Genomic DNA, 15,523 nt, shown 5'->3' on the forward strand with positions numbered 1-15,523 from the left:
ATGTAAATATAGATGCAACATAATTCACGAATGAGAATTCTACTGACCAAAACTTTATTATAAACGCAAAATGTCAAATTGTGTCAGGCATTTTGCTGTTGTGTTACATATAGAGATAATTATGTCATTTTTTCCTTTATTATATGTACCATTATTTTAAGATTTGTAGTCCAGCAACAACTGAATAAAGTTTTCTTGAGCAGTGTAGAAGGGATTACAACCCCTTTAATGTCTGCGTTTGTAACTTTTCTTAATCATTGCATAACCACACCTTTTCTTCTATAGAAAGGGGGACACAAAGGCAAAATGTTAAGTATATAATTAAGGTTTTTCATTTTTGTGTCCTGAATCCTGTAACACGGCATTTGTAGCAGTGTGTTTTGTTGCTCTGTTCTTCTTAATTATTGGGTATTTACCTTATTCCCCTAGGGGCAACTGTTGGTTTCCTGTTTAAGTGAAAGAAGCTCAGTGATGAATGTCGAGGACAAGGATTCAGGTATGTGCTATTGTTTCTGCTGCATTCATATTTAACTATGGGTACTCAGCCATGTAGAACAGTGGTCCTTCCTTATGGCTTTTGGCACTCCCATTACCAGACAACAGCTTATTCAGGGTAGTTGCCTCCCAATCTCTTCTAATACACAGGGCACCTAACTCTCACTGTGCAAAGATGCAAGCCAACATGTTTTTTACTCAGTGCAGTGTTTTTTCCAATAATTCCAGTCTAATTGCATCCACAAGGGGGAGAAGCTCCTTATGCGATTGCATCCCCTGGACCAAAGCATACGTAATTTCCAGTACTCAGCATCAGAATGTCATCTGGGTGTAATTCTTTAGTCGCAAGTACACTTAGGGGCACATTTATTATGCTGTGTAAAAAACTGTGAGAAAATTCGCCACACATCGCTAGGCTTCGCCGTGTAAAAACCACGTAAAATCGGCGTCATTTTTTACGCGTTTTTTCTTCCACCGGAACTTATGTAAAATAACGGTGTAATATCCGGCGTTCGGACTTTTTACTCCGTCTTTCCGGGGAATTAGGTTTACACAGAGTAATAAATACGCCCCTTAGTCTGTTCACTATGGACACTCAGAAGCACCCAACACCTTCAATCTAGCAGTGCACCTACCTCTCTCCTCTGCTCAGCCTTCAAGGCATCTACTTCTTCCCTTCTCTTTATTTACAGAAATATCTGCATCTCCAATCCTTAAATTTCCCAGGCAGTACTTATATTTCTCTTCCTGTGTATAGGCACTTGGGTGCCTACCTCACCCCTTCTTTTATATGTGTACATCTGTGTGCCTACCCCTCCAGGTTTCCTAACTTCCCCCTTGCAAATACACAGACCTTAGCGCTACTTAGCTGTCTCTCCTTTCCTTCTAATACACAAACATCAATACATCTATCTTCCCCCTACATCTAAAATACAGACATTAGTGCACTTACCTTCTACTAATGAACAGGCATCGGGACACCTACCTCTCCCCTCCTCTGAATACTGTACACAAACAGCAGGTCACCTTTCTTCTTTTCTTAATACAGACATCAGGACACCTCTCTCTTTTCTCGGGCAAACACATACCCCTCACCTTGTGGCAATCTTATGTTCTCTGTTTTATTTGTATTATAAAAATAAAAGTGATGGGAAGGTTTTCATTGATGTAGGTCAGTAATCCACAACCAGTAGCTCATGAGCAACATATTGCTCCCCACCCCCCAATTTAGGTGCAATTTTTAATTCCTGGCTTGGAGGCAAGTTTTGGAAGAACAAAGACCCATTTTAACTCCAAGCAGAGCTAAAAAATAACCAATCACAGTCCTTATTTGGCATCCCCAAAGGACTTTTGTCATGCTTGTGTGGATCCCCAACACTGGTTACATCTGAATGTGGCTCACGACTAAAAAAGGTTGGAGATCCCTGATTTAGGTCTTGATATAGAGCACATCTCCCAAAAATTGAGTTCCTAGAAACAGTATCTCAGCTATATGGAACTGTCCAGTGGAAGATGGCACCATTGGGACTGTATATGTTGTATAGACAATCTCTAGTAAAAGCAACTCCAACTCCACATGACACATCTTCCTTTGGTCCTTTTATGTCCCCACGGGTTACTATGTAAAATATACACTTAACAATACAAGGCTGTTTAGCCATGAACTGCAAATCACATTTCAATGCAGTATTAATACTTTTTAAAATCATAATTAACTCATTATAAGTTATCAAACCTGTAGCATCAGCTTCTATGTAAGTAACCTTATATTCTGGTAATGTTCTGAAGATTCCTGAAGATGCCTAAGGTTAAGGAGGATCAACACAAAAATGAAAATTTAATAGAAGCTTCATCTAACTGAAATAATGAACTTAAATACAATCAAACTGTCCTGAAATAATTAAGGTTTTCTTCACTCCCCACTTTCGTCATCTGTCTCTCTTCATTCCCTCTTCATGCAGTAGGTGGAGTCAGGTTTTGATTGACAGGTCTAATACATCTTTTGGAGGGGTTGCATCCTTTGCCTAGAAGGGGTGCTAGAGCTCACTTTTTCAAAATAAGGATGCAGGGTTTGTGCCAAAGTCAGTTCTTTTGTTTGTGCTGCAGTCAGTTATTTGAGTGAGATATAACACATCTGCTAGGAATATACGGTAAGCCCCCCTAAAAGATGTATGAGACCTACCTGTCAATCAAAATCTGACCCCAAATTCTGCATGAAGAGAGAATGAAGAAAGACTGGTTGCCATGTGACAAAGCTTATATTACATTTTCATTTTTGCGATAGTTACCTTTTTACGCCGCAACAGCAGCCCAGAGCACCCTGAGCATGTGCAGTGCCACTGACACTGAAACGATGGCCTAAAAATATCCAGGATTGGAAGCTGCTGTGGAAAAGGTATGAAGGTGTGATGGTATGGGTCATTACTCTTATGGGACTGCTGAGCCACTGGTCTAGTATATTAAGGGTACAGCTTTTCTAGCCATATTCTTTTTTAGTCCTTACTTCTACTTCAACGTGTGGTCCATGAGTGAAAAATGAGTTCCAATGATCTCCTTTCACACGCTGAATTTTTTTTCCTGCACTAGACAATAGTTGCTTAAATACACTGCATAAATAAACTGGTTTTAAACTGGTCCAGGGTGACATTCATCTCCTTAGTCTTGCAGTGATGACCCAAATTGAGAGGATGGGGAGATAAACTTGTGTTAGGTTAGGTATCAGTATTGTGGGAGCATCGCAGCACAAAGACAGTGTAAGAGAGATTGATTAGTGGCTAGTTTAACCCATATGCCCCCCACTGGGTGTTGCCAAGTCTGGGCAGCATTGTGCTAACCTGATGTGTTATTATTAACAAGCCCTGTATTATTGTAATAGACTTCCGAAAGCGGAGACTTATAAAGGGCAGATTAGAACCCACTAATTCATAAATAAACAGCATACAGTATATTTCAGAACATTTGAACAGTTGCCTGAGATTGGCAATTCAGCCAACAAACCCATAAATATATAGTTATGTCATGTCCACTAGATAGTACAACCTTTTCTCTTATTCTCTCGTTCATCCCTATAATTGGTGTCATTATGCGTAATGTTCTACTGATAGAGGCTTGGCCTTCCTAAATCTGGAGTTTTAATCAGGCGTGGACTGGCAATCTGTGGATTCTGCCAAATGCTAGAGGGGCTGCTGTAAGATGCCACAGACAGTCACTATTTATTGGTCTGGTGGGCTGTTTGGGCCTCTGTGTACTTGGAATGCCAGGGCCTATTTTCACTCCCAGCCTTGGCCTGGTTTTAATTCAATATATTTTTGCTTCACAATGCATGGGACTCACTATTTAGGTGCTTAGTTAGAACTCACACAGCTAAATTCCACGTTTCTAATCCAAATTATGACACTTGTAAGACCATAATAGTGCATAGATAATACAGTGTAGGAAACGGAAAATATAAACATGTTTTATAATACAGAGACACACTATGCAGCCTTAACAAACTAACAGGAGGTTCTTTTGGCAGCTGATATGCTTGTCTTGTATATTATTTCCTTCCATACAAATTCATATACATATACATCATAGTCCTACAGTGTATAACTTCCTTTTAAGTGTGAAAGGGTTCCTTATGAAATACATTTCAGTGTGTGATAAAGTGAAAGAAATGAAATAGATAGCATAAAAGCTTTAATTGCAGCTAAATAATATTTCTTAATATTTAGCTGTAATAGAAAAAGAATCAGAATGCCTGACCTGCTCTATGAAGCCCCAGTCCTATTTGCCAAACCGCTATTCCCCCTGCCTCCCTCTCCATCTATGTATTGCTTATTGGGCAGTTAGAGAAGGCAGCAGAGACAGGTGCCTATGGCCCTAGTGCCCTCCAGTTGCCCGCTAGGCACATTCCTCTGATACCTACCCATAGTTTCAACCCTGGTAAATCATGTGAATATATAAAATATGTAATTTTGAGATGTAGTGTATAAGACCTTGATCTGCACAACAACCTCCTTAAGGATTGTAATGACTTGTATGTATTATGGAAAGGCAATTAGTTACCAAACCATTCATTTTGTCATTAGTATTTTAAACACATTTATCAGAGAACCTGTGAATTAGTTATGAGTTTCTCCAGCCCGAGGCAATATCAGAGTGGCATCCTAGCCATCTTTAGTAGTGGTAAAGCCCATGGATAAACAAGGAAGTGCACCATTACAGTATTTATATGATGTTGAACTGTCCAGCCTATGAACCATCTGCACCTTTTGGCGGTGGGAGGTGATTGTTCCATCGATTGAAGCTCTGAAGGTTGGATATCACAGATGTAAAAGGTAACTACGATCTTCATCTGCTATGCCCAAATATGACTGATAACGTATATGTTTCCACTATAGGCAAGAGATAATTCCAGTTATAAGACTTGCTTTGCCAGTGATTATTGAAAAGAGCAGTACCGTGCCTACAAAGCAATAGCTCACATCCATAATTTCACATAACATCCATTTGAGACCTCATTAGGGTTTAAACCCCAATACTATGAACAAATATACACAGTGGATTTGATTTTCAGTCTGTATTTGTGCCTTGTTATTGGCACCTAAGTGTGCACTTATTATAACACTGGAATGGCCCTCATTGTTTTATTTAGGTATACACATATACATGCTTATACACGTATCACAGTTGCCCAGACGATTTTGCAATAGATTGCATGTGTTATCCAACAGTCTGTTACATCACAGAACAACCAGACACCCCCCCCTTCAGTTTATCAGTGTGACTTGAGCTATAGAGTTTACTGTAAGCTGCCAAAAAGAGAGAGAGAGGGACGCAAGCAAACACATAAAGTTTCGGAATTATCTTTGAAATCAATCTTGCATAGCTGTCCTTGTCCCCAGCACTCATGGGATTAAGAACAATGACAGGTGCCGATTTATAATAACAGAACTGGGGATTTATTTTATTTTAGCCATTTGTATTGTGTTTCCAACCTGGGCGATATTTTGCAGACAGTTTAAATTAAAAAAAAAAAAAAAAAAAGTGTTACCAAAAGAATAACACAAACAGAAATGTATTTATTTTTCCAAAAGAATATCTGAACCACCGAATATTTATTTGACTTTATTGCTAAAAACGCCTGGTGTGTGCCTTCGGCTCGCTGTTAAACTGTATGTACAATGATATGTTAAATGGAATATTCAAGTAAACTTGACCGATATTTCTCTGTGATAATTAACTAGCATTTTTTTTTTTTTACAATACACAAACAATGAAAATAAATAAGTGTATACAAAGATATTCTTGTTTGACCTCTAAAAACCTATGTATAATACAAGAAAAAAATCTCACTCTTATAAAAAAAAATCTTTTTTTTAGAACAATCATACTTATTTTTGTGAGTTATCCATTAATAATAATAATAATAATTAAAAAATCTAATGATTTCTGCAATGTTAGTGAAAAAAAATTCTCAATAAACCAGCTTTTATTGATGAACTCACCAGAACACTACTGTGAGGACTGTAGACAGGGGGAGAAGTACATTTTAGATGCTTCCTGGCAGCACAGGGTTAAATTAAAGGGAAAGTGCTTCCTCCCATCTCTGCATATTGGGATAGATTAAAAATGTGGTCCATATGCCTCATAAAATACAAATGACCCAGGCCCCCCCCCCCCAACAAAAAAGACTCAGCTAGCAAAGAGAAAATTACAACATTATTATCTTTTCTGTCTTTAAAAAAGAATCTATTTATTTACAAAAAGCTGGTGACGGTTTTATATTCCCTTTTTTTCCATTCTGCTCACATATTTTGTTTTTTTTTGTTAAAAAGCTATGTTACATATAAAAATAAAACATCTGATTGGAGGTGCTTAGCTCTGGGTGCTTCATTAAGCGTCAAAAAATAAAATACATAGCAATAATAATAATATCAATAGTTATATTTGTCAACAGTGCTTGGGGGGAATACTTGGATTGGGTCATTTCTTTAAATATTTTATGACTTGTCTGTTAAACCCAAGATAAAGCAAAAGCTTAATTTATTATCTTTCTCCCTCTTAATAAACAAAGAGGCTAACTACATCTACATCTGTGACTTCACTGCCAAGCAATGAACGTGTTATGGGTATGTCCCCATCTACATATTCCTCTGCCATCCAACAGTTCAGTGTCTAAAGAGTTAGTCCATTACAAATCTTTCCATACCCATTGTCAGTGGCAGTAATGCACCATGTTGCTTGCCCGTCAGCAGTACAGAGGTTAAACATTGCCCCCATTCCCATTTCTTTCAGTCTTTTTTATTTTTTTTTTTTGGATACCAGCAGTTAGCATGAACACTTACACTCTGAAATGATAGGGTACTGAACTGGAATCCATGTACAATACCTCTGCCTAGTCCATCCCTGGCAGTACCACCTTAAAAAAGTCTTTGTGACTGACTTTATGGGCTTGCAGTACATGCCCTCTGGAAAGGAACAAGACTTTTCTGAGAAGCAGTGTCCCTCCTTGATAAACCTTGGCCAAAACCTGACCCCCAAGTCCTTCCAGGTGTACATCACTGGGCAGTAAGTATAAGCCCACAACCATTGCAAGAACTTCCTACGGGCCTTCTTGCCCATCCTGATTCGGCCACCATACGGTGTCTCACTGAGGTCTAGTTTCTTCAGCTCCAATGGGACAGAGCCAAGGGTTTTCATTTTAGTCAATGAGTCCTGGGTGGACATGTTGACGCTGTTGGGTAAAACCACTGACATGAAATTAGGGTCAAAGTTGCTACCAAGCTTCTTCCTCAATGTCCGCTCATCCAGATCCTGCTCCTTTGGGTCTTGCTCTGGGTCTGGGTGTTCAATGATGTCCTTTACAGGTAAGTTTTCACTTGGAGAGGGTCTAAGCCTGAGATAAGGCTGACAGGACCCCTGATGATGAACCAGAAACAGCCACGAGCAAAGCAAAAAAGCCTCAGGCAGATTTATCCTCTTCATGATGTTCAACCCCCTTCAATGAAGAACAAGGTTCTCCCACCCCTCCCTCCCACCTCTTAATCAATAGTTACAGATCGTTAGATTCCAATGAACACTTATAATCCACAAGCAGATTGTAGAATGCAGGGGAGCCAGGGGAACATGTGGGTTCTGGTCAAAAGAGATTCTTCCCAAAACAAAATGCTTATATTCTCCCCCGGCCTGCTTTGCAGAGCTCCGAAATAGATACAAAGTCCAGAGAAGATGCTTTAAATAGACCAGTGGTTTATGTGACACTCACACACAGATGGGTATACTGTATGTGATCTGCAGCCTTGTGGAGCCAGGAAGTTTCTCACAGAGAGGTAGCTGTGTCAGTAAGTAAGGCAGAATCACACAGGGAAAGACGATATTTGAACCCCTTTTGCAACTTTTTCATTTGCACTCTTTATTTTTGAGAGGGGGCACACAGATTCACAAAGGGCTTTTCTCCATCCCGACATCCAGGATAACTCGTCTAGACATAGTGACTGCTATCAGACCAAAGCCAAAGCAATAATAAAAAAAAAAATAATAATCCGTTGCACTACGTGAAAATTGATTGGCTTTTATCTCCTTTACAAATACTACAATCCTTTTAGTTTGACTTTTGAACTATTTACAATTGGGGAAAAGAATCCCCCCACCCCCTAAACAAATGCAACAAAAAATGGATATTTATATCAGATTTGCCTTGTTAGGCTCTCCCAAAATCCCAAAAGATATCCAGACTTACAGAAGGATAAGGCTTCATCTTCTCCACTGATGCTCTCACTGTGTTGCCTTTATTTCCAGCAAATCATTTATGCAGAATGGGCTTGCTGCGTGTGGAGCCTTATTATCCCGGGTATTCTGCTGTGTGAAAACCAGCTTGCTCACAATTCCCCTTGGCTCCAGCTTTTGTGGAAAGGCTAGCAAGTCTTCTTTCTTTTTTAGGAGCAGATGAAAAGGCAGTGAGAGCAGACACCATACACATGGAGCAGCCTGTGTGTGGAGGGGAGTCCCTTTGAAAGGAAAGCTCCTGCTTTTTTTTCTTCTGCAAGCAAAGAATGCTCTTTGGGTGCAAATGAGCTGGTGCCGGCTGGGAGGAGGACAGATTAAGACCCCCTTGTATAATTCAGCATGGTATCACATTGCCATACTCTGTCTCATATCCAGATGCAGACCATAGTGAGCCTTAAATGACACCATTCTGGTTTTCCTCAGTCCTTGGCCCCGGGGTCTTGTCTGTGAGCTTCTGCAGGGACCAGATGGGAGCTGAGAAGTAGCAGGTTACAGAGCTGGAAGATGCTCGAGACGTTCCCAACAAGTGTGCTGTGTCCAGTGTTTGCTTGGTGCCTGAGGATCTGGTGCATTCAAGCAGGTTCCTATACAGGGGGAATCCTCTTATGGACTTGCCTCTCACCCTCCTGTCTGCAGAGCTTGCAGAAGAGTGTGTGTCCTCCACTGCTACTCACTCCTTAATGTGCTCTGCTCTTCCCCTTCACTGCAAGTTAAATATCTCCCCCTGATGGTGTGAATTGTTAACTGACACTGCCCACTGCAGTCACTCCCCCCACAACACACACATTCACACACACTCGTACATGCTCTCTGACTGACAGCCTCTCCACAACAACCTTCAGAGACCCCCCTCCTGTTTCCAAACCCTAACCAATTGATAGATTTTGCCTGCTGGGTCCTAAACCACACCACCTGCTTTTTGGGCTTCCCTTTTTAACCCCAGCGGAAGCTCTGCAGATCTGTGCAAACACCAAGAGGATCATTTTATATACACTGAAAGCACAAAAAATGTCCGAGCTCCCTTTATAAAGATACGTTGATGATAATGTAGGAGGCTAATTAGCTAAGGCAGTGCCAGCGGGCAGCATTTATATCCTAGAATGCAGAGGCGTGCATCTAGGCTCTGCCAACCATCCCGATTTATATCTATGGAAAAAGCTTGATATGAAAACAAACAAAATGACCAATAGAGTGCCCTGAGCTTATAATTTAAACGTTACCCACTTAGTAAATGAATATAGTATTTGCCTGTATACATGGCCGGTAAGAGACTGCAATGCAGCGGTTCACCTTTGCTTTTTTAAGCTCATCAGTTCCACGCCATATCAGCTCCACTTAGGAACCTTGCTCGCTTGACTTAATGTAGTGTGAAAATGCATGACAGGTGTCAGTCTCACAGGCCTCCAGCAGTTGCCACAACTGTTATACTCGCCATTGCGGACTTCCGATGGAAAGCACTGTGAAGTCATGGGCAGACGGCACCTGGCGTGAATAATATACCCACAGAACCGCAGAGAAACACTGGTCAGCCACTACGACCCCCGGCAGGCATCTATTAAACTGTCTAGCAAGTAAAACTTTCCGGCACTCCATGTGACTTACATATGGCTTGTGCTAAGACTATGGAGCCTGCTGAGATGCTGACAGGTATATATTCAAAAGTTTACTAATCTCACTAGGAACGTGGCCTGCGGAGTACTTTGCACGCTGTGTTTTATATCCTGCCGAGGCACAGCAGAGGGAGCACTTTTCCTTCTCAACGTTACCTGCTGTGCTGTGTTACATGCCGGTTAATGTCCAATAAAGAGCAGCCACCAATGAAAAGTTTGATCTCGACCAGTAAAAGAAAATGAAAATAATATAAGTGGCAGCTTTTGCACTAGATCTAGTAACCCAGAGCAACCGACCGGATACTAACTGCTGATTGGTTCACCTGATCTGGTGCCATCCTTGCCACTTTCATAGGGCTCATTTGTTAGGAAGAAAAGTGGAAAGAAAAAAACTGCAAAAAAAAGTGCCAGGTTTTTCCTTTTTGCATATTTCCCCCAAACCCCATGCAATAGTGTCTGCCACTTGCAGGCACAACACTATAGTGGTTCTAGAATGGGGTGCAAAGTGTTGGGCCTGTGTTTATAGAGCGCTGGAGAGTGGAAAGGTGGCACGTGGGCAGGAAGGCTGCTTTCCCCTTCTTACATGAAAGCAAAGTGCCCTAGGGATGCATGGCGAGCTGTACTATGGGTTTTTAGTTGCAATGGACGCCAGTGCTTTTGTGGAGGCTCTAAGCAAGCCTTAGTTCTCCAGAACTTGCACCCCCGCCCATTGTGAATGAACCCTTATGATTTAGTGGACTGGGGGGAAGCCTAGGGTTGCTACATAATCTCCAAACATAAATAGAAGTTTCAAGGGATCCCTGGAATTATCAGCAGCCTGGAGCTGCCAGTAGGGTACCCTTAGGGGCTGATTTACTAACCCACGAATTCGAATCCGAATTGGAAAACGAACATTTGGCGACTTTTTCGTATTTTTTGCGATTTTTTCGGCGCCTTTACGACTTTTCGGAAATTATCGCGACTTTTTCGTTACCAATACGATTTGCGCGAAAAAATGTGAGTTTTTCGTAGCCATTCCAAAAGTTGCGCTTTTTTCGTAGCGTTAAAACTTAAAAGGCACGACGTTTTGCGCAAGTTTTAACACTACGAAAAAATCACAACTTTTTGCGCAAGTTTTAATGCTACGAAAAAATCGCAACTTTCGGAATGGGTACGAAAAACTCGCGTTTTTCCGCAAAAATCGTATTGGTAACGAAAAAGTCGCGATAATTTTCCGAAAAAATCGCAAAATACCGATCATTACGAAAAAAACGCAATCGGACGCATTCGGCCCGTTCGTGAGTAAGTAAATGGGCCCCCTAGTGTCACATCAAATGTATCGGATGCTAATGCCGCTATTAATTCTGCAGTAGTTCTTTTGCTAAAATGCCCAAGGCAATTTCTATCTGTTCTGCCTAAAATCTTTAAGCACAGTGCAGGGCTCAGCTACATCATATCCTATGCACAATCTGTGCAGCGGAAAGTTCCCTTTGCTCCCAAACTTCAATTACATTTACATTTGGTAGCAAAAAGTACCTTGCAGAGCTAAAATAACTGAATGGCACACTGTATGAGTGCAAAGGCTCAGTTGCTGCAGTCTTGCAGAACTGTAATTCCCATTATCACTGTAGTTTGTTAACAACTGGGAGGCTGGGAGCTTGACATCCCTGATGTTTGGTATACACAGTCCCACTTACAAATACTGTGCAGTAGCAGCCACCACCTGGCCACAAAGACCTACTGATCGGCAGCTATGGGTTCAGCAAGCCCTTATTAACCCCTCTTGCAAAGTTCTGGTTTATGCCAGGCAGTAGGAGAATCCTGTAATCAACAGAGGTACCTGCCTTGCAAGAAATGTGGGCTGCTTACACACAGCATGCTGTATATTACTGCATAATGTAGGGGAAACAATATGCCTTCTATGTTCAACACAACTCTGTTTAATAAATTGTATCAAGGGAATACCTTGGGACACCTGCCCCCACCCACAGACCTGGACTGGTAATCTGTGGATTCTGGCAAATGCCAGAGGGGCTGCTGTAAGATGCCATAGACAGCCACTATTTATTGGGCTGGTGGGGGGCTCTTTGGGCCTCTGTGTACTTGAATGCCAGGGCTTGTTTTTAATCCCAGTCCAGACCTGCCCAACCACACTCATAGGACCCCCTGCCACCCACAACTGTGGGGCCATCTTGCCCCCTCTCTCTCTGTTCCCTGCACAGAATGTTTGTGCCACCTTAGGGGTTAATATTACCCCTAAGGTGGCACAAACATTATGTGCAGGGAACAGAGAGAGGGGGGGGGAAATTCCCTGAAGTTCTTGTAAAAGTCCCCTAAAGGGGAACTAAAGAGAAAGAACTGCCCCTGGGACAGTTAGTGCAGTAAAGAAAAATTAAAAAACAAAATTCCACCCATTGGTCTGGTCATTTGTATATTTATGTATGTATAATATAAATATTATATTGTTTTATGTATTTTTCCTCACCTGAGGTTTTGAGGGCACAGTCCGCTGATTAGGGATCTGTCTCTCAGACATAGGGGATGTTGGATGGCCATCAGGTTCAGAAAGTTGCTCAAAATAAAAATAGCGGAAGTGATGCCTGCAAGGCAAAAGGAGGGTTTGAAGACCCTTGCTCTTTGATCATTTTGGTTATGAGGTTGGTGATAAAGGGGCCCACCATAGCTTTCACTAAGGTGGATCCGAAGGTTTGAGTTTTTGCTTACTACCATTTCCTTCATCTCCATGATGTTTTGTAGTACTTTGGTGGGCAAAGACTTGGGCCATTACACTATTTCTGCACATAGACCCTCTGCTGTCTGCTTCTGCTCCTGCTTCATGCTTACAGCGATGCACATTGGCAAACTGAAATTACAGTTCAAATACTCTGGGCGTTTCTACGGTCTAATCCTCTAACTGGTTAAATGGCTCTGTTGGCAGCTGTAAGAGTTTAAGGGTAGGTATCACTGAGCTTTTATTGATCAGTAAAAAGCAGTTCAGCAGGGACAAAACTGCTCAATACCCAAGCTGCTTCTATACAAAGTGACCTGTGTCACCACCAAAAACATGTCAACAAAAGGGAACACAGAGAAACTGCTGTTTCCTTCCAAGGTTGAGGCGCCAGACAGGGACACCAGCTGATTCAGAGTGGCTGTCAGGGGTCCTGACACTGGCTCTACAACAGCACTGCCCATGTGTTACGCCAAGGAGAAGGCACTACAAAGGAGGCAAAACAGGGGTGCACTCACAGAACAGCCAGGGATGTGCCTATTTTAAAGAAATAGGTAGGGGATGGCTGATCCCCCAGGATTCTAAAGCATTTTCAGCATGCTCGTGTAAGTGCAAGTACTGGAGATACCACAGCACAGGATCTATATATATGGCAACTATACTTTATATAATGTTAAGATGCCTTATACTTGGGTTAATATCACATGCCAATATGGACACCAGTAGCCCTATGATCTGGGCTTATTGAGATACTGATGGCATCACAAATGGGAAGAGATATCATGACAAATGGGAAGAGACGTCATCACAAACTGGAAGGGACATGTTTAAAAAAATATAGAAAAGTAAAGTGTAAAGGAAAAAAATTCACAATGCATACCCACATTGGAAAGTCTTACCTGCTTTTTTATGTTAGTGTTTGGGTACCTTGCATGATGCAGGTCTCGACTGTGTCTGTTGGTGCACGCAGTTATAGGCCAATAGCAAGTAACTGGGTCCCTTGGGGCAAGAACCTTGTAAAGATGGATTTCTTTGGCAACCTGACTAATCTACAGGGATGGACTAGCCCACTGGGATACCTGCCTGCAAGCCAGCTACTAGTGTGCAACATCAGAAAGATTCAAACAAAATAAAAGATGGCCATGGGGTTGCCACCTGTCCGGTTTAGACCTGGAAAGCCTGGTTTTCAGAAAGGCTGTCCTGGATGCCTGGTTTTTTAAACCACTATGTCATAACCCTGCCCTGTGACATAACTGTCCTGCCCCAATGATGTCGCTGCCATGCCCCTGGGTCATCACGGGCCAGTGACATCATAGCTCAACCCCCTTCCTGGAGTTAGCGGGGAAAGGTGGCAACCCTAGATGGCCAAGTGTTCCACTGTTTCCCCTAGAAATGTGGCCTAATTGACACCAAAGTGGAGTGGTGGCAAATGGGCGTGGCAGTGGCTGGGTGGTGTGTCCTTGAGTTGGGTCTCCCAGTCCGACTATACATATATAGGCAGCTTTATTTTTCTCACTAGCTGTGAGTGCAAATGCACAGGCTAGACAACATTCAGTTCCACAACTATTATAGTTCTGAATGCCATGAGTGGGGGCGGGGCATGCCACACCTGCATAACGTTCTCTGAGGCGTTGTACATTCCCCTAATGTCTAGGGCAAGTCTCTGCCACTACATTTTTCTGCAGAATCACAGCAGCGTTAAGCTGGTCATACATCTAAAGATCCACTCATTTGGCGAGGTTACCAAACGAGCCGCCCTTATCCTAATATGCCCACATTAAACTGGGAGAGCTGGGCTAATCCCATTGTTTTGTTCTCAGACCAAAAAATCGAATAACAGAAATGGTAAATGCAGACCATTGGGCCAAACGATAGAATCCCAATGATGGTAAATGCAGCTGCCAATTAGCCCATGTGGTCCTTCCACCAACAGGTTATTTAAACCTGCCCAAATACATATTGCCCTGATATTGGTCCTCAGGTCCATCAACAGGCCTCAAATATGGGCCAGTAATGCTGCCAACTCAATCCATAAAGACCTTGTTGCAGTTTTTCCAGCCTGTGTATGGCTACCTTTATATATATTATAAATCTGCTGCCAGTCATCACTTGTATGACACACAGACAGCTGGCAGTCAGCACATATACTGGGTGGGGTATTTACATTGTGTAGATAGAGTGTTGCAAGGCTCAAAAAAGGATCAGCTCTGGACTCTGTTTTTTTTTTGTCAGACAAGCCGTGGAGCTGTCTCTCCTTCCAGCTTCCAAACAGGGGGGGCTCATTGACCAAAAACAGCCAAAAACCATTGCTCTGCAAGGCCACCGTTTTATAGATTTCCTTTTTATTTTCTTTTTAGAACATTTCTTTCTAGAACATTTCTTTCTATTCAGGCCCTCTTCATTTTCTAGTCTTTCATTCAGACCACAGCTTGGTTTCTAGGGAAACTTAGATCCTAGCAACCAGATAGCTACTACTACAATTCCAAGCTGGAGAGCTGCTAAAAGAAAAATTGCAAGTTGTCTTCCAATTTACATAATTGTAAAGGTTAACTGAAAGGTGAAATAGGCCTTTAATTTGCAATAGGAACATTAAAAAAAGGCATTATCCTTAGGGCTTTTGTGGGTCGCTGTGCAGAAAACCTTCCCGCAGCCGATTCTTTGGAGGAGAAATGCTCTAAATTCATTAGAAACATTCTTGCTAAAGACACCAGGGACCAGTATACATTTTTCTTAAAAAAAAAAAAAAGCGTAAGATCAAATAAGACTTCACTTTTCACAGCAAGTCATAAAATCACAACGTAGGTGGGCCAGATATTTCTTATTTGTTGGCCAGTCTTGGCATCTATAAATGTTTTTGTTTTAAAGTATTTTTTTTTTTTTTTTTATAAATGTTTCATCTGCGAGAAAAAAAAGGCACAAAGAAATGCATTTTTTTTTT

The 15,523-nt window shown here is 41.7% G+C and overlaps 1 protein-coding gene across 1 annotated transcript; it reads right to left on the bottom strand.

Annotated features, from left to right (window-relative positions):
* Window positions 1-6,353: 6,353 nt before the first annotated feature.
* nog2 (noggin 2) lies at window positions 6,354-7,476 on the bottom strand. The gene is given in 1 exon segment (NM_001007475.1): window positions 6,354-7,476. A coding segment is annotated over 1 exon segment (657 nt). The 5' UTR covers window positions 7,468-7,476; the 3' UTR covers window positions 6,354-6,810.
* Window positions 7,477-15,523: the final 8,047 nt, after the last annotated feature.

Source organism: Xenopus tropicalis, chromosome 9, assembly GCF_000004195.4.
Source record: "Xenopus tropicalis strain Nigerian chromosome 9, UCB_Xtro_10.0, whole genome shotgun sequence".
Lineage (NCBI taxonomy): Eukaryota > Metazoa > Chordata > Amphibia > Anura > Pipidae > Xenopus > Xenopus tropicalis.